Source organism: Prionailurus viverrinus, chromosome E2 (genome assembly GCF_022837055.1).
Source record: "Prionailurus viverrinus isolate Anna chromosome E2, UM_Priviv_1.0, whole genome shotgun sequence".
NCBI classification, from domain to species: Eukaryota; Metazoa; Chordata; class Mammalia; order Carnivora; family Felidae; genus Prionailurus; species Prionailurus viverrinus.
The window spans coordinates 18,275,881-18,298,282 of NC_062575.1; the positions used below are offsets into that span (position 1 = coordinate 18,275,881).

General features: G+C 40.5%; 1 protein-coding gene across 1 annotated transcript in view; it reads right to left on the reverse strand.

Moving 5' to 3' along the window:
* SNTB2 (syntrophin beta 2) overlaps positions 1–22,042 on the reverse strand; it is a 108,579-nt gene extending 86,537 nt beyond the window's left edge. Inside the window, exon 1 of the mRNA XM_047835933.1 lies at positions 21,448–22,042. Coding sequence (XP_047691889.1) covers positions 21,448–22,027 — 580 coding nt within the window. The 5' untranslated portion in view covers positions 22,028–22,042. The remainder of the gene's footprint in view (positions 1–21,447) is intronic.
* Positions 22,043–22,402: the final 360 nt, after the last annotated feature.

The following is a 22,402-nucleotide window of genomic DNA, read 5'->3' on the forward strand; positions in this document are numbered from 1 at the left end:
CTGTAGATTTCCTTATGCTGGTATATCATCTGAAAATATCTGGCTTCGGTTTAAAACAGGATATTCTTAAATGTTTTAAGTTTCCCAAAGCTTAAATCAGCAGTCAGTTCATTTAGTTTGTGGGCAATGCACTAACTTAAGATCCTTTCTTTCCACAAACCAAAATTAATCAATCATCTGTCCTGTAAAGAATTTGTGCTTCTGAAAGAATTTTAAATCTATGTTAGGAAAGGCCTGAGGTAGTAGGTCTAAAAGGAGGAATTGTGGCAAAGTCTCACTTCTTAGAAACTGCTGTCTCAACATGTTTTTCTTCTTAGGAGCAATAAAATTCCATATATGATATAAGACTTGATGTGAGATGCCTGGGTGGCTCAGTCATTTAAGTGTCTGACTCTTGATTTTGGCTCAAGTCATGATCATCTCATGGTTGGTGAGTTTGAGCCTCGCACTGGACTCCATGCTGACACTGCAGAGCCTGCTTGGGATTCTCTCTCTCTCCCTCTCTCTGCACCTCCCCTGCTTTCTCTCTCTTTTTCAAAATACATAAATTAAAGGGGTGCTTGGGTGGCTCAGTTGGTTAAGTGTCCCACCTTCGGCTCAGGTCATGAACCCATGCTTTGTGGGTTTGATCCCAGCATCAGGTTCTGTGCTGACAGCTAGGAGCCTGGAGCCTGCTTCAGATTCTGTCTCCCTCTCTGTTTGCCCCTCCCCTGCTCATGCTCTGTCTCTCTCTCTCTCTCAAAAACATTAAAAAAATACTATTCCAAATAAAAAAGTAAAAACTTTAAAACTTTTTTTTAACATTTATTTATTATTGAGAGACAGAGACAGAGCACAAGCATGGGATGGACAGAGAGGGGAGGAGACACAGAATCTGAAGCAGGCTCAGCACAGAGTCTGACACAGGGCTTGAACTCACAAACCGTGAGATCATGACCTTAGCCAAAGTCGGATGCCCAACCAACTTCCCCCAAAAAGGGAAGGAAAGGACTTAAGGAAGCTGCTTTAAATGGAAAAGAAACAGCAAAAATCCAAAGATGAACATTATTTTTAAAAGTAAAATTATTTTAAAAAATAGTGCATAAAATTCACGACCTGCATTTAGTATGAATAGCAACCATCATATTATATTTGTTATAAGCTCTATCTATCTATCTATCTATCTATCTATCTATCTATCTATCTTTAATTCAGAGAGACAGAAAGTGCAAGCAGGGGAGAGAGACAGAGAAAATCTTAAGCGGACTCCAGGCTCAGTCCAGAGCCCAACGTAGGGCTTGAACCCATGACCCTGAGATTATGACCTGAGCTGAAATCAAGAGTTGGACACTCAACTGACTGAGCCCCCAGGTACCCCATAAGCTCTTTAAAGGTACGAACTTTTGGGGCGCCTGGGTGGCGCAGTCGGTTAAGCGTCCGACTTCAGCCAGGTCACGATCTTGCGGTCCGTGAGTTCGAGCCCCGCGTCAGGCTCTGGGCTGATGGCTCAGAGCCTGGAGCCTGTTTCCGATTCTGTGTCTCCCTCTCTCTCTGCCCCTCCCCTGTTCATGCTCTGTCTCTGTCTGTCCCAAAAATGAATAAACTTTGAAAAAAAAAAAAAATTTTAATAATAAAAAAAAAAAAAAAAAAAAAAAAAAAAAAGGTACGAACTTTTGTTTGTTCAAAATAATGCCTTCTAACTGGGAAGATGTGAGGAGTTACTCCTGCTTTCTTCATTAGCCTTGAGTGAAAATTGGCAAGGACAAAAACAATGAAAAAGCCTCCTAGCCAAAGAGAACAGAGGAGACAGGGCCAGAGGCTGTAGCCCCTTGATCGTATAATATGAAGCTGCAAAAAAGTGTGCCTCGCTCAAGGTTAAATTTGATATGCCTGTAAGGGATCACAGAAAGGCTGGTAACAAAAAGATGTAACTAAACATCACAGATACTCAGGTAATAGCTGAAATTATAGGAGCAAATGACCTAAACATAGGTTGTATACAAAGGAGATGAATGGGGATCCTATCACCTTCTACTGCTTCAGTGACCTCCTAAACTAGCCAGCACCAGTTTCTCGGCAGAATGAGATCCTGAAACAATTTTCCATCCAGATATGAAGTACAGAAAGGAAGTGAGGTTAACATTTTTTGAACACCTATCATGTGCTAGGTTATATAAAAAAAACTTGACATAACCTTCACAATCATTTGACTGAGAAAGAAACTGAGGCTTAAAGTTATTTTCCTGACATCATGCAGAACACTAGGTCTCCTTGGCTCCAAAGCCAATGCTATTTCTATAATATAACACAATCATCAGCACAAATTCACTTGGGTATATTCTGCTCAACAGTACTTTCTCTTTCCCTGGAAGAGAGGCAGCCCTGGCCTGTTCTCGTCACCTTACTGGGTCATAATAAGCCACTGATTCTCTAGCTCTTGCCTTAATTATGGCTCTCAGGCTGTGCCTCGACTGGTTCATGACAGCTGTTCAGCTTACTCCTACTGCTGAGGAGATGCTGCAGAGACAATGTCATGGAAAAGGCATGCGTGAACTGCTGGTAAGTTAAAAAACACGTAAGAAGCAGAATTCTACCAGGGTCAAGACTTCTAATTCTATCATTCTCACTAGTGGAAAGGATAAGGAAACAGTCCACAATAGTGGATATTTCACAAATAATTTAAATCTTCACTATTTGTTGTTGTTTTGTAGCAGCAGCTTTACCTCTCTAATTACACTGTGCTCAAGCAAATATTAAAATTCATCTTCTGTCTCAGAGTAAATGCAGCAGATTGTGGCAATTCAACGCTCCACCCGGAAACAGGACAAAAGAAACCTGATGGAGATGAAATATTCTAGGAAAATAAGTAGCAAAACTGATCCATCTTAAAGAATCATTAAGAGCTGATTGCTCACAGAAAACGTTTTAACCAAACATAAAACAAAACAAAACCAATTTATACAAAAATAAATTCCGGGTGCAGTACAAACTTAAATATGAAAAATAAAACTTAAAACACAAGAAGGAAAAAAGAAAGAGAATGTTTTAACCAAATTTAAGATTATTATCCCCTAAATAAGAAATCCAAAATAACTTTTCAAACTTTTTTCCGAAAATCTGGGAATAGCTTCTCAGGGGAGTCTCCTGGGAGGCAGAGAAGGAGATGTGTTGCTGTTGACAATAAACACAAAAACACAATCTAACAGGGTTAAACATTCCTTTCAGATGCACTTTGTTCCCAAACTGGTTAATACCCAATGATTTACTAACAGTCCCCGCCCCCAACCTAAAAATACATTTCTCCCATAAATAATTTTAGATTTCTTCAAATGGATATAATGAATACCTTACTAAGCAGTATTAAAGGGTTTTATGTCCATGCCTTTTTAATCCTTCCTATTTCACCACATCCTCCCCTCCCCATTCAGCATATCAACTTGGCAAAAATAAGTTAGCCTGGTATTTTAAGTACAGACCTGCATTTGAGACAGTCTTACAAGTTCAAGACTGCAACTTTTGGCTCACTGCATTCTCTCCCATTTATTCGCGTTAATGAGTAGTCCTCCTAGTTTTGTGGCATTAATACCATTACAATGCTACAACTGTACAAGATGCTTAAACAAAAGGTAAAGGAGGCATCAAGATCTTTTAAATAATCATGCATTCACAGATAATACTTCATTATTCCAGGTAGCAACTTCTAGGCCAGGATGCTGTTTTCCTATGGCTTTCCTGAATATTCCGCTTCAAAACCAGACCCTACAAGTGTGATAGGGAGTAATTATAATAAAACAGAGAGAGAGGACTCCATTTGTCTGATATTTCAGTGATACGTTGCTGAAGAGGAAACACACATAAATAGGTCAGCAGTGTAGAGCAAAGTGTTTGCTAAAAGTTACACAGCAGTCTTCTGCCATCATCCCACAAAGAGAAAGAATGAAGATCTTTAGGGTAAAAGAACCTTGTCAATCAGTTGAGGACAAAGTGATAGCAAAGAAAAACAGTCAATATGAAAAAATTATTTCAGGATGGATCATAGGTCTAAACTTGAAATGCCACCATAAAACTTCTAGGAGAAAACACGGAATATCTTCGTGACCTTGAAGTCAGCAAAGATTTCTTAGACAGGACACACAACACCAACCGTGAAGAAAAAATTGCAGCTCAGCTAAATATCCTTAATGGAAACAAGTAGACAAGCTACAGATTAGAAAAAAAATTCACAACACACTCTTCTGACAACCAACTTGTACCTGGAATACAGAGTTCTATAAGAATAACTAAACAACCGAGTAAAAAATATATCTAAAAGACTTGAACAGACACTTTTAAAGATACATGAATGGTCAATAAACACGTGGAAAGGTGCTTTTTCTTTATTCACCAGGGAAATGGAAATTAAAAACCACAACAAAATACCATTTCATAACTATTACAAGGGCTAAAATAGTAAGATGAATAACATCTGATGTTAGCAAGGATATGAAGCAATTGGAACTCTCATACATTGTTGTTAGGAGTGTAAGATGGTACATTTACTCTAGGGGATTGTTCTGCAGTTTCTTTTAATGTTTTTTTTTTTTTCACGTTTATTTATTTTGAGAGAGAGTGAGAGCAGGGGAGGAGCAGAGAGAGGGGGAGAGAAAGAATCCCAAGCAGTGCAGAGCCTCACTTCCTCAATTTCACAAACCATGAGATCATGACCTGAGCTGAAACCAAGAGTGAGATGCTTAACCAACTAAGCCATCCAGACACCCCTAGGGCATATGACTCTTGATCTTGGGGGTCATAAGATCGTGCCCCACGTTGGGCATAGAGCTTACTAAAAAAAAAAATTGATACAGATAAAAACTATGAATCTCAAAAGCATGATGACAAGTGAAAGAAGCCTTATGCAAGACAGTGCCTACTGTATGGCTCCATTCCCACATAAATTTCAAGAACAAAACTGGTAAAAGAAATCAGAAAGTAGTTATCTGGGCTGAAGATAGGGAAAGAAATTGATTTGAAAGAGCAAAGAGAACCTTCTGGGGGTGATAGAAATGTTCAACAGCTTCTGTTGTGGTTACACAGGTATATATAATTGCCACAACTCATTGAGCTGAACACCTAAGAACATATTATTGTATTCATTATATTCCAATTTTCAAAAATGTTAAGGAATCAGAATTAATCCAAGTGATACTTAAATAGTCCAGCACAAAGAAAAATCTGACAGCTTTTTAATTTCATCTGAATTTTCAAGACTGTGAAATATTTAAAATATGCTAAAGGGGCGCCTGGGTGGCTCAGTCGGTTAGGCATCTGACTTCGGCTCAGGTCATGATCTCACGGTTCGTGAGTTCGAGCCCTGCGTTGGGCTCTGTGCTGACAGCTCAGAGCCTGGAGCCTGCTTCTGCTTCTGTGTCTCCCTCTCTCTCTGCCCCTCCCCTGCACATGCTCTGTCTCTCTCTCAAAAATAAATAAAGAATTAAAAAAATTGAAAAAAATATGCTAAAAAAATGTAGTGTCAATATCATGAACATTCATATAACTCAACTTGATCAATCTTAAACATTCTGTCATATTTGTTCAGGTTTATTTCCTCACAAAAAGCCCCATGAACCTCTCTTTGACTCCATTCATCTTCTCATGCCCTAGTAGTAATCATATCCTGAATTTGGTGTATAACAAGTTCATTATTTTTCTTTTATTTCAACTCCAGAGACCTAAAAAATAAACTTCACTGAAAGAGCATGTTTAGGGACCTGTATTTTAAATAACCTTTTTATATTTGAGATCTGATGCTCTGTATATTCCATCCTTCTTTCATTTAGCAAACATACATGGTAACAGTGATATGAGTGATGTTTTGCTAGGTGCCAAGGACACAGTCTACAGGAGAATGCCTGGCATAAAAATAATTTCATGCCAGTGTGCTAATGCTAATAGAGAATACATAAAACTTTTTCAAAAGATGTTGATTCCTTACCTAATCAAAATATTCCAAACATCTAAATCATTATGAGTAGATTTGCTTGACAACAAAGGCCAACACAAATGTAATATTTATTGCAAATAATTTCCCCCTTTCTCTTGATTTTTCACACTAAACAGGGCAAAGAGAAAGGAATTATTTGGCATCTAAGTCCTAGAGTTTGGTCTTTCTTTGCCAAAATTCATTAAGAGAGTCTTGCCCTCATTCACTAAAGAACAATGAAGAAATCTCAAGTTACACAATAATCAGTGGCAAAATTAATTGCAATCTAGATCACTCAATATTCCTTCTTCCTAAGTGATTCTTTTCTGCTTGAAGAAGACAGCTTTATAAATGCTGCCTGTGTTGGTCCAAAGGAGATTAGTTACAATGAAAGATGGAAAAGCAAAGGCTGATTTATCTGCAGATCTACAACATAAAATCTCTTATCTGACACTTGTGTTTATCTCTATCACAACAATAAAGTTCACAATAAGGTATTACAAATCCTGAGGCTCCATCTGAATGATCAAAAAGAGATTAAATTGTATTTAGGGTATTTTTAGTGTTAAGAATAATTTGATTATATTTTAACTCTCTGACAATCCATGATGTATTTGTACACAATCAGTTTATTTAAAAAAAATTCTTTTTACATTTATTTATTCTTGAGAGACAGAGCACAAGTGGGGGAGGGGGAGAGAGAGAGAGGGAGACACAGAATCTGAAGCAGGCTCCAGGCTCCAAGCTGTCAGCACAGAGCCTGCTGTGGGACTCGAACCCACGAACTGCGAGATCATGACCTGAGCCAAAGTCAGACGCTCAACCAACTGAGCCACCCAGGCGCCCCCTACAATCAGCTTATTTTAACAACAACTCTTCATTCTCTATCTTATATTTAGAGTGATAAAATATGAGAACTAGAAGGCATCCTATTTTTAATAGATAAGAAATATAATGCCTGTAATACTGAAATTATTTTTTCCAAGGTTACATAGAATGCTAATGGCTATCAGAAATGCTTTGCTTTATTTTTCTCCCAAGTATCTTGTCCTCTTGTGCTTGGGTTTAGAAGTATTTTTGGTGTCAGAAGACTCAGGTAGTTTCTGTAACGATCACGTCCCAAGGACTGGAGATATCTTAAAGATCCCAAAGACTTCTTTTGAGACCCAAGCACAAAAGAAATAGAAGAAAATATAAGAAAAAAACCCCAAAACAAAAAGATAAGAGCGGGAGGAAACTGGTTGGCTGAAGAATAACAAGAGTGGACCAGATCCTTCTCGCAACCACAATCTCCCTAGAGAGAAGCAGAGGGAAAACATTTTTCTTGTCAAAATATACATATGAAAATATATATACAAATATATATGAATATATTTATAAATCTGCCAGACCTGGCTACTAAAAAACATCTCGGCAGCATTTAAAATTATTTTATTTCTTTATTTACCAATATCAATGCCATAGACTAATCTTGTAATATTATTACTCCATATCCAGAAATGAAATTAACAAGTACAAAAATCAACTCTAGTAGACAAAGCAGATCAATATTAGAACATCTGTGGTAAGCGGTGACTTTCAGAAATATCACTTTAGTCTTTGTCTTATTTTTTGGCAGAATTTATATTTGCCCAGAGCCAGCTTAATTTTTTTCAATTACTTTTACTTTATGTTCATTGAAAAACAAATGCAGTTTTATTCTACAATGTAATTAATAATCTTTGAAGAGACTAATGGCAAACATTTATCCTTAGCACCTAAAATATAGTCCTGTTTACTAGGGTCTTTAAAAATATAGATAGCCCTTATTGCAATGAAAACAGCTAACAATTTAAATACTTCTACTGTCCACCAATTACAGCAGAATAAGGAGGTAAATCCAAGACGCTTAGTGTTCAGTGAAACAGATTGTATTTCATTTGGGCAAATATTTATTTGTAAAAGTAAATATGGTTTAGAGATGTTTTTCAAAAGTAAACTAACATAGGGGCGCCTGGGTGGCTCAGTCGGTTAAGTGTCCGACTTCAGCTCAGGTCATGATCTCACAGTTCGTGGGTTTGAGCCCCGTGTCAGGCTCATGCTGACAGCTCAGCGCCTGGAGGCTGTTTCAGATTCTGTGTCTCCCTCTCTCTCTCTGCCCCTCCCCTGTTCACACGCTGTCTCTGTCTCAAGAATAAATAAACACTTAAAACAACAACAACAACAACAACAGTAAACTAACATAGTAATATACCAAAAATGGAAGAGCACCAAAAAAGTTTGGCTACGGGGTGCCTGGGTGGCTCAGTTGGTTGAGCATCTGATTTCGGCTCAGGTCACGATCTCATGGTTCATGAATTCGAGCCCCATATCTGTCTAAAAAATAAATAAATAAACTTAAAAAAAATTAAAAGAGCTTAGCAGAGTGAGCTCTCAATAACATCATTATTATTTCCATTGTTTTAATTTTTAATTTACAATTTAGTTATAAAATATTTTGAGGCACCTGGCTGGCTCAGTCAGTACAGCATATGACTCTTGATCTAAGGGGTCATAAATTCGAGCCCTGCGCTGGGCATACAGATACCTTAAAAAAAAAAATGTTTTTTAACTCTATAGCTTCAACATCTGCACTGTAATAGGAGAAGCAAGTTTGCCTAGAAACCACCCCATTCCACATTTCAGTATGGCGAGGATGCCAATCTCGATATAACAGCGTTGGGCACATGACCCAGGTCTAGATCACAGTCTCCATCACCTTAGAAATAGTGCTAGTTTGAAGAGGTGGACAAAGCAGAGCTAATCAGAGTCCTTGCCAGAGACTGAAATGCAGGTGCCAGAAGAAAAATGTTTCTTTTTTAACAGGGGTTATTAAGTTAGGGTGATATATTCCTAGACTGCCAATGCCATTTTAGCTGACTAGGCAGAATCAGACTCCACAGCAGGAGATGTTGCAGCCAAGATAATCTGAGCCTTTGGATCCCTCTGGACCTAAACCTAGATCCGCCCCCAGTCTTAAGAACTATGTGAGGCAATACGTTCCACTTCTGCTCAGTTTGGTGTGGATTTCTGCAACAAAAATACTTCTTACTAAAAACTGTATGCATCTATTTCGATAGACAAAGATTTTTCTCTATCCCAACCTACCTCTACCTTCAAGGCCTGCCCCTAAGCTCTAGCTATACATTTTTGTTGTCCCTGTTATAATGCAGTCATGATGCATACTTGTGAAGTTGTTTGAAATTCATACAAAAGTAATGTTCAAAAACTCAAATAAATGCTGGGAATGATTTATTAGTCACTTCAGAGTGTCAAAAGTTTTTGAAAATTTCCAACTAGCTCATCTGTACCCAAGTGTATTCTTCTTGTGTTCCTTTTATATCTGTCTATAAAGTTTCTAAATCCCTCAACTAACAGAGTAATTAAGACCATCTTCTGATGTTTTTAGAACATCATAGTAGATCACTGTTGTTTATGTCTGCCTGGTATCCATTTTCCTTTCTTCTAGTAACACCATGTTGACTATCCTTGGAGACACCCCACTTTCAGTCCACATAGAACCAGGGGAATTACCCTATTCCCTGACTCCAAGGTGAGTACATGATCTGGGCCTGGCCAATCAGAACTCCTTGCACATGACTGGAACATGGATGAGTGAGGTCCAGTACTCCTGGCAGAATGATTGGGAAATAGGTGTTACAAAGACATTAGTTTTCTTCAAATGAATTTATGAATTTAATACAATTTTAATCAAAATCCTAAAGGATTTTTTAATGATAAAATCATTCTAAAATTTACCCAGAGAATTAAGTATACTCTCATCCCACCCTGCAATTGTTTACTGTTATTTTTCAAAATTTTCTTGACTGGTATAGCTCACTTGAATGATCAGATATTAAATGTTAAAAGGTTTAGTATGTTATAGTTTAGTATGTTACAAAACACTCAAATAGAATATAATACAAAATCCAGAATCAGACTGCAGAATACAACAAATTAATTATATAAAAGGGTCCATTTCAAATCAATGAGGAAAGGCCAGGTCATGCCTACGGTGACAGATACACAGCATGTGTACTATACCTCACCCGTGCGGCACACTCATTGCAGACATCACTAATTAAGCAGAGCATGCTTTCCTGCTGGACCCAGGTATGGCTTTGGAATCTTTCCCTACATGGCACTCCAGGCAGCCCCATCAATCTATTAGACAACTCATGCAAGAGCATTATTTGACAAATAATGCTAAGATAATCAGTTAACTGTTTGGAAAAATAAAGTTAAACCTCTATGGCAGACCATATGCCAAAATAAATTCTACGTAGATTAGAGTTAAATGTAAAAAAATGAGACCATAAAAAGACTAGAACAAAGCTTTTGCAAAAGATATTCTCAGAGAGAAGCATAAGCTCTGAGATGAGGAAATGTGAGAGGGAGTGATGGAGCAGTGGTCCTCAGCAATGCCTTGGTTCTTGACATCACTGACGCAGGGCTGCTTAGTTTTTTCTGGAGTCCTGAGACTTGTCTGTATCTATACCACCACCATTTTACTTAAACTAGTTTAAATAGCCTTCTGTGCTTTAAAACCAAAAGCACATTAAATAAGGCATATATACTTTCTTTCAGAAATTTTTTTGTTGATCAACTCCTTTTACTACTAATAAAGAAGTTTATGATTTTTTTTTTTTAAATAAGAGGGCACCTGGGTGGCTCAGTTGATTGAGTGTCCAACTTCAGCTCAGGTTGTGATCTTGTGTTCCAAAACACAGAGCCCCGTGTTGGGCTCTGTGCTGACAGCTTAGAGCCTGAACCTGCTTCAGATTCTGTGTCTCCTTCTCTCTCCCCATCTCCCACTCATGCTCTGTCTCGCAAAAATAAACACTTAAAAAATTTTAAATGAGAGAGTGAGAGAAAGAAAGAGAGCATGCATGAGCAGGGGAGGGGCAGAGAAACAGGGAGAGAGAGAATCCCAAACACACTCTGCAATGATGGCCCCTGTGGGGCTTGATCTCACAAACTATGAAATCGTGACCCGAGCCTAAATCAAGATTCAGACACTTAACTAACTGAGACACCCAGGTGCCCCAGTCTATGACTTTTCTGAATCCCTTTCAAATCAAAGCTTCCCATTTTCTGAGTGTGAAGTATAACATTTTATATACATGACAGATTATTCTTAACTGTAGTTATATGTCAAAGCATTCTAGCAACTTCTAGCGAGCCAGATTACAGAAACAAAAACCAAGTTGGAGTTTAGTAACTATTTTACTCTTTCCAAAAAGCCAATCTACTGACACCATAATCACTGGCACTTTGTTCCTATACAACATCATTTCATGAGATTTGTTTTTAAAATGAAATCAAACACAAATTGTATGAAGAAATCAGCGTAGCTTCCTTAGAATGGCACTCACATAAAGTGACTAAATCAACTCTATTTCTCCAGACACAAAACATTAAGTGTACCAGAACATACAATCATTTCTCTGAAGCTAAAAGCTCCTTTCTCTAATCTATGGGGGAAACCTTTAAAGGAAGAATATGCTCTCATGCTGTGTGACCAGATGTAAAGTACTGTTTATAAAACTAAAATTTTTCTTCTCAGTGCCCAGAGCCAGCAGTTATATCACCTAAGTGCTTTATCACAAAGCTAAATGGTATAAGCTTAACACCCTCCCAAAGTATTCCATTTTTTCCCACTGTCAACAACCATTTTCCTATTATCCCCGGAGAGAAATCTCAGGGCTAATTGATGATATCCAATCTGTACCCGCAGCCCATCATTTCATCCTTGAAAACAGTGGCTCTCAATTTTCCACCCAACGTCTCTGATGGATCAAATGCCTGGCTAGCAACAGAAGCGCACTGCCAGAGATTCTCCACACGTGTCAAATCTTTGGGAGCACAGGCAGTGAGAAGGAGGCTTTCTGGTCCCCGGCGGATTCTGCTGACCCCTGGCAAAAATCATCTGCTTTAATATGTTTCCTGAATTGCATCTTTGTATCTATTCCCTGCTACCACCACTACCCCATTCAATGATTATCATCTCTGCTTTGGGTTGCTTTTTACTCTAACAGCTGTAGTTTTCCCTACCTTTTGTCTTTCCTCTTTGCATTGGATCCAGATCATCCACTGCTGCCAACCCAAAATTCTGTTCCCATCATGTCACTTCCTGGCTCAAAAATGGATTGCATCAGTTCCCCACCCCTTCTATCTCTTCAGCCTCTTCCCTTGCCTGTTGGCCTTGTTTCCTTGCTCTACAAATATGTCCCAATTATTTCCCATGTGAAACAAAATAAAGAACAACCAACTACAAAACTAAAACGTTCTTTGGACACTTCATTCAACTCTAGTTACCATCTTTGCTTCTTTGATTTTTCTGAGAACTTTTAAAAAGCATAGTCTATTCACTGCCTTCTGCTCCTGTCATTCTGCTGAAATTGCTCTTATGAGAACTTTAATGATCCGGTTCTCTAATTACCAAATCCAACAGATTTCATTTTTGTTCTTTACTTTCTTGGCTTCTGATGCTGATCACATCCTCCTTTTCAGATTCTTGCCTCACTGACTTCCACAGCACCATTTTCTCCTGGCTCTCTCCCTACCTCCTGGACCATTTCTTTCCAGATTCTTCTCCTCCCACTCCTTGCTTCAAATGTAGGGGTTCTGCAGGGTTCCATCCTGGTTCTACCTCCCTTTTTTATTTGCATCCTCTCTTGATGATTATATCTATCCTCATGGCATCAATTACCACCTTACCCTAACATCTCCTAAGTCTTCATTCAGTTCTCACATTTCTCTTCACTATAGACCACACTCCAGACCTGCTATTGGACTTTTGTGCCAGAATGTCACACAGGTAACTCAAATTCAACACGTCCAAAACCAAACTTATCTTCACCCAAAACAGAGTTCCTCCCCTGTCAATTTTGTTATCTGGTTTCCTAAGCCAGAAATCTAGGAGTTTCCTCCACTTCCCTTTTTCCCTCGGTCCCCAAACCGATCATTTAGACCTGCTGTTTCTATCTCAATATTTTTCAGTCTCAATATCCTTATGGTGTCACAACAGCTTCCTAACTGCTTTCCCTTACCTCATGTCTTGAGCGCCTACACTCCATCTGCCCCTCTGAACTTCCTAAGACATCACTCCCTCACTTATTTTTAGTATTTTCTATTTAATGTTTATTTATTTTGAGAGAAAGAGAGGAAAAAAACATGAATGGGGAGGGGCAGAGAGAGAGACTCCAAGCAGGCTCCACACTGTCAATACAGAGCCTGATGTGGGGCTCAAACACATGAACGTGACATCATGGCCTGAGCTGAAATCAAGAGTCGGACACTTAAATGACTGGGCTACCAAGGCACCCCATCACTACCTCATTTAAAGCCCTTTAAATTAACCTGGTGGCTCCTAGGCCTAAAACTTCTGACAGCACACACCATTAGGAAAAGCGTGAGCCTACACTCTCAATCTGTGAATATTGTCTAATACATGCATATTATTAAACATCCATAAAATACAGAAATCAAGAAAGAATGAGATGAAGATGAAATAAAAACACTAACATATTTCTGATGATGTCATACTATCATTGTTACTACATTATTCAAACTAGAATATACTCTTAGGGTCAAGTTCATTAATAATGACAATGTATTAATCCACATTTCAAATAAGTCTTCTTGGCAATTTCATTTTTTAGGCTGACTTCTTGACAATACGGTTACCTTGAGATGTGACAAAGAGCTCCTATTAGGAGAAATGTTGGCTTTGCCTTTTTGTTATTGTTTATAGTGTTATAATTGCCTTCAATCCATGGTTTCTTTGTGCAAATCTTAAGGCATTTATTTTGTGAAGACTAATTTAGTTAAAAGCACATGCAATATATACATTCAATCATGCTCAAGAAAACTGCAGTAAGTCGCGGTATAATAGCAGACTAAACAAACAAACAAACAAACAAACAAATAAAACAAGAGCAGACAAATTAGTAAGGTCGCCACTAGCAATCCCTTTGCTTTGTGAAGCTTCCACTCTTCCCTTGAGATTTCACCTTGTGTACCAAATGTGTAATGGCCCTGTCTTGTAAGACTAAGAGAACAAGTGTCACCAATACATTAAATATTAATAAAGCTCAAATTCTTTTTTCGGGTTGAAAAGCAAATATAAGCCCCACTGAGAGACCATTGCTTGCACTGCACACAAGGCACTTGATGATCTCTGGCCTCCGCCCATCTTCCCAAGTACACACTTTCCGTACCTTACTTACCACGCTTTACTTCTCCCAACACACCAGCTACTTATCACTTTCCAACCTTTGACACGCTGTCTCCTTTGCACTTCTTTCTCTCCTCTAGGGCACCAAATTCTCACCTCTTTTAAAGCACTTATCACAAACCTATTATAACTATTTCCTTCCTAGCCTAAAGGGTGGGGATTACTCCCAATTTTTAATTCCCGGCATCTACCACAACACCTTGTTTGCAGTAGGTACTTAATAAATGTTGACTGACAGAATGAAAAAGGTCCAAGTTCCTCTGGCTGGCTTTCAAGGCCTTGCATAATCTGGCTCCAATTTATCTTCCCAGCTTTATTTTCTTCCAAGTTCAATCCTATTCTCCTCACTTCCTATCACGTGTCAAGTTCATTTTGGCTTTTGCTCAGGTTATCCCCTCAATTTGGAAGGACTTCCATCTACAGGGAAGCAACCTGTCCCTCAAGCCTCAGATCAAATGGTCCTTTCCCCATGACAGCACACTCTGCTCTTCCACCCTATAACTGATCATTCCCCTCAGGGAACTCTTGAAGAGGGAGTACTACCCATTTGATCAATTTCTGTGTGGCAGTTTTCTCTTTCCAGTTTCAGTGTCAGCTCTTAGACACCAGGGACTACCTTCAACTTATTTTGCACGCTGACCTCTCACAACACATTGCAACATGATAATGTTCAGGAGATCCTAAGAGACCTGAGTGACTGGCTGTACGTAGCACAGAACAAGGCAGAAAGCAATGACCTGGGTTTTAGTCCAAGTTCCACCACTAATTAGCTGGTTGACCTCAAACGTGTCGTTTAACTTCTCTGGTCATTAATTCCTCATCCAGAAGATGAGACTTTACAACTTTAAAAAATCCTGGTAAGATTTTTCCTTTTGCCCAAAGAACATTAAAATTTTTCCTCTAAAAATCAAGGGAAATTCTGAGACCTTTAGTAACTCACTTAACTTTAATGAACTTTAGCGTAATCATTTGTAGAACAAAGATAAAATGCCCATCACTTCCAAGGACTGTGTAAAGGTCAAATGAGAAAATACAGATAAAAGTGCATAGATAATTTAAAAATGTTAATAAAAACGTAAGGCACTGTTATATTATTTAGGGGAAAATGCAAGCAAGTGGCATTATTTGTTGTTCAATTAGGATAGGATGTAAACCTAACCAGGATCCTTGAATAGTCAGTCAGCTCAGAACAGCTGGACACTTCCACAGCCACAGGCTGTACCTCATTCCTTATGTACAAAGACACACATTTGATCACAAAGTAAAGCAACCTTTATCCCGGAAGAATTACACAGCAGGTAATATATTAAAGTTACTGAGTTATCAGTTAAGATCTAAATTAAAGCCTGGTTTTGGTTTCTAAAAATGTTCTTAGAATTTTCATAACCACTCTATGTTAGAATCAATAAAATTCTCATATTTTGATAATAATTTGGGGGACATATTTTAGCACGAGACTCTATGAGAAGTAAACTGGTTACAAAAACATAGTTTCTCATATAAACATGTCTAATCATTCAAGTGAAACATGATGAGGCTAGTTAAACAAAAAGAAAGGAACACAGAAACACAAACTTCCTGACAATTTAGATGTTCTTGTAGAGATAAATTAATGACTACACACACAAAATCTCAAAGAAAATGTAGAATGTTTTCCTTAGAAGACTCCCAACTTGTCCAACATACACTGAAGAAACTGGCAGTATAGGAATCCAAACTAGCTTCTTTAACTTAGCAGCCTAGTAATGTCAGCAATATGTTACATGTCCCCTAACACACACAAAGAACCATATTATATAGAACACTGAAAATCTCAAGCCATTCTGGATACAAAAATTATTTTCAATTTTCAAGATACGTTTCATGCCAGTCCACTTCCTCTATACACTTAACCATTTTCTTTTCAGTAGATTTGATAACAAAACTTAGAATTACATTTAGGCAATAAATGACTTTCCAACAATATTCCAACGAGAATTGCTTCAAAAGTACTGATCATTTCTCAAATTATCAAACTTTTTTTTAATGTTTATTTATTTTGAGTGCAGGAGAGTGTGTGTATGCCAGCAGGGAAGGGGCAGAGAGAGGGAGAGAGAGAATCCTAAGCAGGCTCTGTGCTGTCAGCACAGAGACTTAGGTGGGGCTCAAACTCACAAATCCTGAGATCATGACCTGAACTGAAATCAAAAGTCACATTCTTAACCAAGTGAGCTATCTAGGCATCCTTAAAATATCAAACCTTAAGTTGAACACTTTAAAACTGTCTTCCCTAACCTCTTCTGGAACATTTTCCAATGTATAGTCTAATTTATGTTCACTTAGTTTATTTCATAGCCCTAAAAAATATAAATGCTAGAAGCTACTTAGACCCTATTTTTAGCACTCAGGATACACTAAATTCAACATCTAATATCTGACAGGTGAGTAGTCACCTCTTTATGCTTAAAATCTGAATAACTCTGCATGGCATATCTTAGTATCAATGCTAACAGTCACTAGCTAAAACTGCAAGTACACAGTGAGTAGCAAATTTTAAGGTTCTGAGTGATAAAATCACTTCTTGACCTTTTGGCTAAAATCAAGGGTAAGGTATGGGGGTGCCTGGGCGGTTCTGTTGGTTAAGTGTCCAACTTCAGCTCAGGTCATGATCTCACGGTTTGTGGGTTTGAGCCCCGCGTCGAACTCTGTGCTGACAGCTCAGAGCTTGGAGCCTTCTAAGGATTCTATGTCTCCCCTCTCCCTGCCCCTTCCCCACTCATGCTGTCTCAAAAATAAAACAATAAAAAAAATTTAAAATCAAGGGTAAGATTCTACGATAAATAAATATATACAATAACAATAAATAAAATAAAAAAGAAAAAGAAAACAAAAAAATTAGAAAAAAATCAAGGGTAATGTTCTGAATGGTAAATGTGAAGAAGAAAAAATCAGAGGAAGAGGAAACTAAATGCAAAATTTTTTAAGTTTATTTATTTACTTTAAGAGAGAGAACACATGAGCAGAGGAGGGATAGAGAGAGAGGGAGAAAAGATGAGCAGAGGAAGGACGGAGAGAGAGGCAGAAAAGATAAAGAATCTCAATCGGTCTCCGCGCTGCCAGCGCAGAGCCCAGGGCGGAGCTCAGTGCGGGGCACAAATTCAAGAGCCATGATATCATGACCTGAGCTGAAATCAAGAGCTGGACACTTAACCGACTGAGCCACCTAGGTGCCCCTAAATGCAAATTTAAAAATAAAAATGTTGGCCTATACAAGAGATGTTAGGAAAATAGGAAAACAAGAATCTTTGCTTCTAAGAAATGCAAACTCATTTCTTTCTTTCGTTCTTTTTTTTTTTTTTAATGTCTATTTATTTTTGAGAGAGAGACAGAAAGCAAGCAGGGGAAGGACAGAGAGGGAGAGGGAGACACAGAATCCGAAGCAGGCTCCAGGCTCCGAGCTGCCAGCATAGAGCCCGACACGGGGCTCGAACCCATGAACCATGAGATCATGGCCTGAGCCGAAGCTGGACGCTTAACCAACCGAGCCACACAGGTGCCCCGCAAACTCATTTCTTAACCTGTTCGCCTAAAGTAATTCTTTTTCTTACCATGTTTTTCTTTTCAAGTAAAATGGAACCTTGGATTTTAACTTGTTATCCTGGCTACTCTGAGAGTGCTCATGTTAATTCAGAGCATACCTTCATGACCCAGTCCTACCTTCCTCATTCAGAGTTTTGTTTTTGTTATTGTAGATTACTGCCATATTCCCAGTCCCCAAAAAAGCATCCAGCACAAAAACTATCAAATGAATAACAACCCTTTGAAGGAGGTATTATCATCCTGGTTTTTCACATGAGGAAACCAAGGCTTAGCAAGGTTGAGTAACTTGCCTAGGGGTTACAAACCACTACTCAGAAACAGACCCACGTCTGTCTGACCACAAAGTCCTCACTTGTATTTACCCTCACCGGGCAGAATAACTTCCTAATGTTTCTCATTTGTGTGTATTTTCTGGTGGCAGCTTTCTCTTAGGGGAAACTTTAGCTTCACCATCAACCTTTTTCCAGGCATCCTCAACCTCTGATCCCCATTAAGGTCTTCTATACATCTCTCCTTCCTTTGTGTCCTCTCCAGAGTTCTATTATAACATCACTTTAGCCCTTTGCTGCGGTTATTTCTCCCCTCTCTTTCTTATGTCAACTCCAAACTTCCTGAGGGCAGGAATCAGGGAACTTCAAGCGCCTCTGACACATGGCAGAGTTGAGTAATGTTTGATGTATGAATGAATAATCCTGACAAATCCATGGGATAATAAGGAGCCCTTTAGCTCAGTTCCCTAACCACAGGCAACCAGAGACTACTGCTTTCCTTTACCAGGGGGTGGCAAGGGCATGCCTAAGATTCCCTGCCCACACCACAAAAGAGTATCACCGTGCTGCTTAAGACAGCTTTTCAAGTTTTGAGACATCTAATGGAGGAACGCTACGGTTCCAAAACTTGGAAGGGCTAAGCATAAAATCTATCTTTTAGAAGTGGCCTACCTGGATGGAACAATAGCTCTCGATTTTAAATAATGTTTGCTTCAATTAAATGACTGTTTTCAGTGATTTTGCATATTCTAAATAATTTTATTTTTATATCTCTTTGTCTTGAAAGTGCAATTGCATACTTCCACACACATATAAGGACAAAAACTACTTGCCCTTTTTTTTTTTTTTTTTCCAAAAACTACTTGTCTTTTACAAATTAGGAAAATAAAGTAGAACCTGTGTGTTAGGTAAAAAGGCACTCAATAAATATGTTATTATGCTGCTGTTTGTAAATCCTCCTTCTAAAAACACATGTGGCCTATTTTAGACTAATGAATACTGGGAAACATTTACTAGATGATTTTCATTTAACTGGTATGAATACCAGGTTCAAAATATACCTAAACAAAAGCTGTGTTTTTAAAAAAATATATGGTGTAGGGGCACCTGGGTGGCTCAGTCGGCTAAGCCTCTGACTTCAGCTCAGGTCACGACCTCACTGCTCCTGAGTTTGAGCCCTGCTTCGGCCGGCCTTCTGCTGTCAGTGTGAGGTCCACTTTTGCTTCCTGTCTCCCTCTCTCTCTGACCCTCCCCAGCTCGTGCTTTCTGTCTACAAAATAAAATAAAAAATAAAAATATGTGGTGTAAAGAGATGAAATATCTGTCCGTTACCACCGAGTACTACATAAACAGTACTACTTCAATATTCTGGCTCTGGGGCTCCTGGCTGACTCAGTTGAGCGCTGACTTTGGCTCAGGTCACGATCTCATGGTTTGTGGGTTCCAGCCCCGAGTCCGGCTCTCTGCTGACAGCTCAGACCCTGGAGCCTGGTTTGTATTCTGTGTCTTCCTCTCTTTCTGCCCCTCCCCCCCTCAAAACTAAAATAAACATTAAAAAAAATTCTGGCTCTAAGAATTTATAACCAAATGCACATCGAGACCAATTTCAAGGTACATATTTAAGGTTACAATTTTTAAAATAATTTTTTTAAGTTCCTTTTACTCATTTTGAGAAACAGAGAGCACAGGAGGGGCAGAGACAGAATCCAAAGCAGGCTCCACATTGTCAGCATGGAGCCCGATATGGGGCTCAAACTCACCAACCATGAGATCATGCATGACCCGAGCTGAAATCAAGACTTGACCGCTTAACCAACTGAGCCACCCAGGCATCCCGGTTACAATTTTTTTTTTAATATACCCACTACCCAAGCCACAGTCTACAATTTTACTCCATTTATTAACACTAATTTCTGAGAAGTGTCTGGTCCCACCTATAGTGAGATATAAATAATACTTGTAAATAGAATATTATAAAGATGGGACACGGAAATTTCACACTTGGAGCACATACAAACTAACATTTTCCCAAATATTTACAAGCAGATTTGGAAAAAAAAAAAAAAAAGTGAAAATCACTTTGCCAAGCTGGACTTCTGACCTCTCAGTTTGTGACTGGCCTCCCATTCCCCAAGTCCCTTCTGTTCTTCCTCTGCCAGGAATACCCTCCTGACTCATCTCTGCCCGTCTATGTCCATTACTTCCTTGGAGACCTGGCTCAAGATTCAGCTCCTTGAAAAAGGCCTCCCTGACGAATCCTGATTTCCACTGCTTCCTAACTTTGCATTTCCTTGGCATTTATATATAGTTTGCATTACATAATCAGTAACTTGTAAGTTGTTTTGCATTTTTCCATCATGTCCCCAACTAGAGACCAAATACAGAAACATTATCTGTTATATCCTCATCTACATAGCCAGTAATAAATGCTTCTTGAATGACTGAATCACCAGTGAAAGAAAGCCAATTGCTCACCAATTTCTGAAGTAAGCCAACTGGCTTTTCAGATCACATTTACAATACTCCACCACCTCCAATATGCATGGGTCCTTCAAAGAAATGAGATTTAATTTGGCCTGCCATAAATCATCACGAAGGATCCAGGTTATGGATCACTATACACTTAAAGTAAAAGTAGTGGCTATTCAAACCTATCTTGAGATTTAACATTTCAGGCTTCATTTAAAGCCTTGAAGCAGCATGCCTGTGAATGGTAGGAAGCTGGCACCGGTCTCGTGCAAAAGGGGCAAAACTCTAGTTGGCAGTAAATGTTCAAACACGTGAGCCTCCACTGTTAAACAAGGCTCATTAGCCACACGAACTTGCTGTTTCAGCTTTCCGTCTTCAATGAAGTGCTATGATCTCTTTTGGTTATTGTTGAGAGCCAATGATGGGTTAAATTCCCATAAATTAACCAGTAGTTTTGGTGGTTTGCCCAAGCATACCACTGGCATGGGTGTGGGTGATTTATTTATTTATTTTAACAGACCCTCTCGCCCGAGGAAGCCAGATGTGAATGAAGAAAGCGCCAACCGGGCACTTCTCGGGAGGCAAACCGAGACCTCCAGGACTCGAGCCCTTCAGTTTCCCCCTAGTTCTTAGTGTCAGCTTATCGTGCAGAGGCGGGGCTTCAAGCGCGGCTGCTTTTTACTAAATCTCAACCGAGTCTTCCTTAGGGACTGAAAGCCAACTTCTCCTGCAAGGACCATCAGTTTTTCCATACTCAAAGCCCTAGCAAGCAGAGTCAAGGAGGAGCCGGGCCACTAGCGCAAGGAGCCGAGGACGCGGAGGGGGAGGGACCGGACCCGCTCCGTAAAGGGCAGGATAGAAGAAACAAAGTGAGCGCCGGCCGGCCCAGCGCCGCCCGCCCGGCCGCCCGCCCGCCGCCCGTCGGCCCCGCTCACCCTCCAGCAGCACCTCCTTGCCCGCGCGCTTCAGCGCCTGCACGGCCTGGTCGTGGGTGGCCTGGCGCAGGTCGGTGCCGTTCACCGACAGGATGGCGTCGCCCAGCCGCAACGCTCGGCTCTGGTCGGCCGCCAGCCCCGGGAAGATCTTGGAGATGAGGATGGGCATCCGGTTCTCGCGGCCGCCCTTGATGCTGATGCCCAGGCCGCCCGCCTCCTGCTTCACTACCCGCACCCGGCGCACGGGCGGCGACGCGCCCGCCTCGCCCGCCGGGCCCCGCGGCGGCGCGGGCGGGCTCGGGGGACCCAGGCCGCGGCTGGGACTCCCAGGCAGCGAGTCGCCGGCGCCACCGCCGTTCGGGAGGCCGTTGAAGGCGGCCGCCGCCGGCCCTAGAGAGGGCTCGGACTCAGCCGCCGCTGCGTCGCCGGTGAGGCTTAGGCTCTCTCCGCTGAGCTCGGCCACCACCCGAACCCAGCGCTCCCTTAGGAGCAGCTCCACAAGCCCCGCTTTGGTGGCCCGCGTCCACACCGCCATGGCCTGCCCCGCTCCCGCCGCCGCAGTCGCCGCAGCTACCCTCATTCCAGTCAGGCAGCCTCGGCGCTTCCCCCTTCCCGCCCGAGGGGGCGGGCCCGGCCCCCCCCCCCCCGACCCGCGGTCGTTTATTATTCATGAGGGGCCACGCCCATCGTCCGGAGGGGCGGGGAGCGGCGGGCGGAGCTGCTTCCGGAAGGTTAAGTTGCAGCGCCTAGGCTGGTTCTTTGCAGCTCGCTGGATGTGGACAGCCTGAGCGCTTTGGGGCTCCATCTCAGGTTCTCCTCCTTCGTTTCGTCTCCAAGGGCCACCCCCGAAGCTCCTGACCTCCACCGCGTAGCTCAAGGGAGCAGCCCCGGCATGGAGAGCAAAATCAGCTTCAAGAAGCACTTTGCAAATCTGCAAGACTGGGTTGCACGTTCA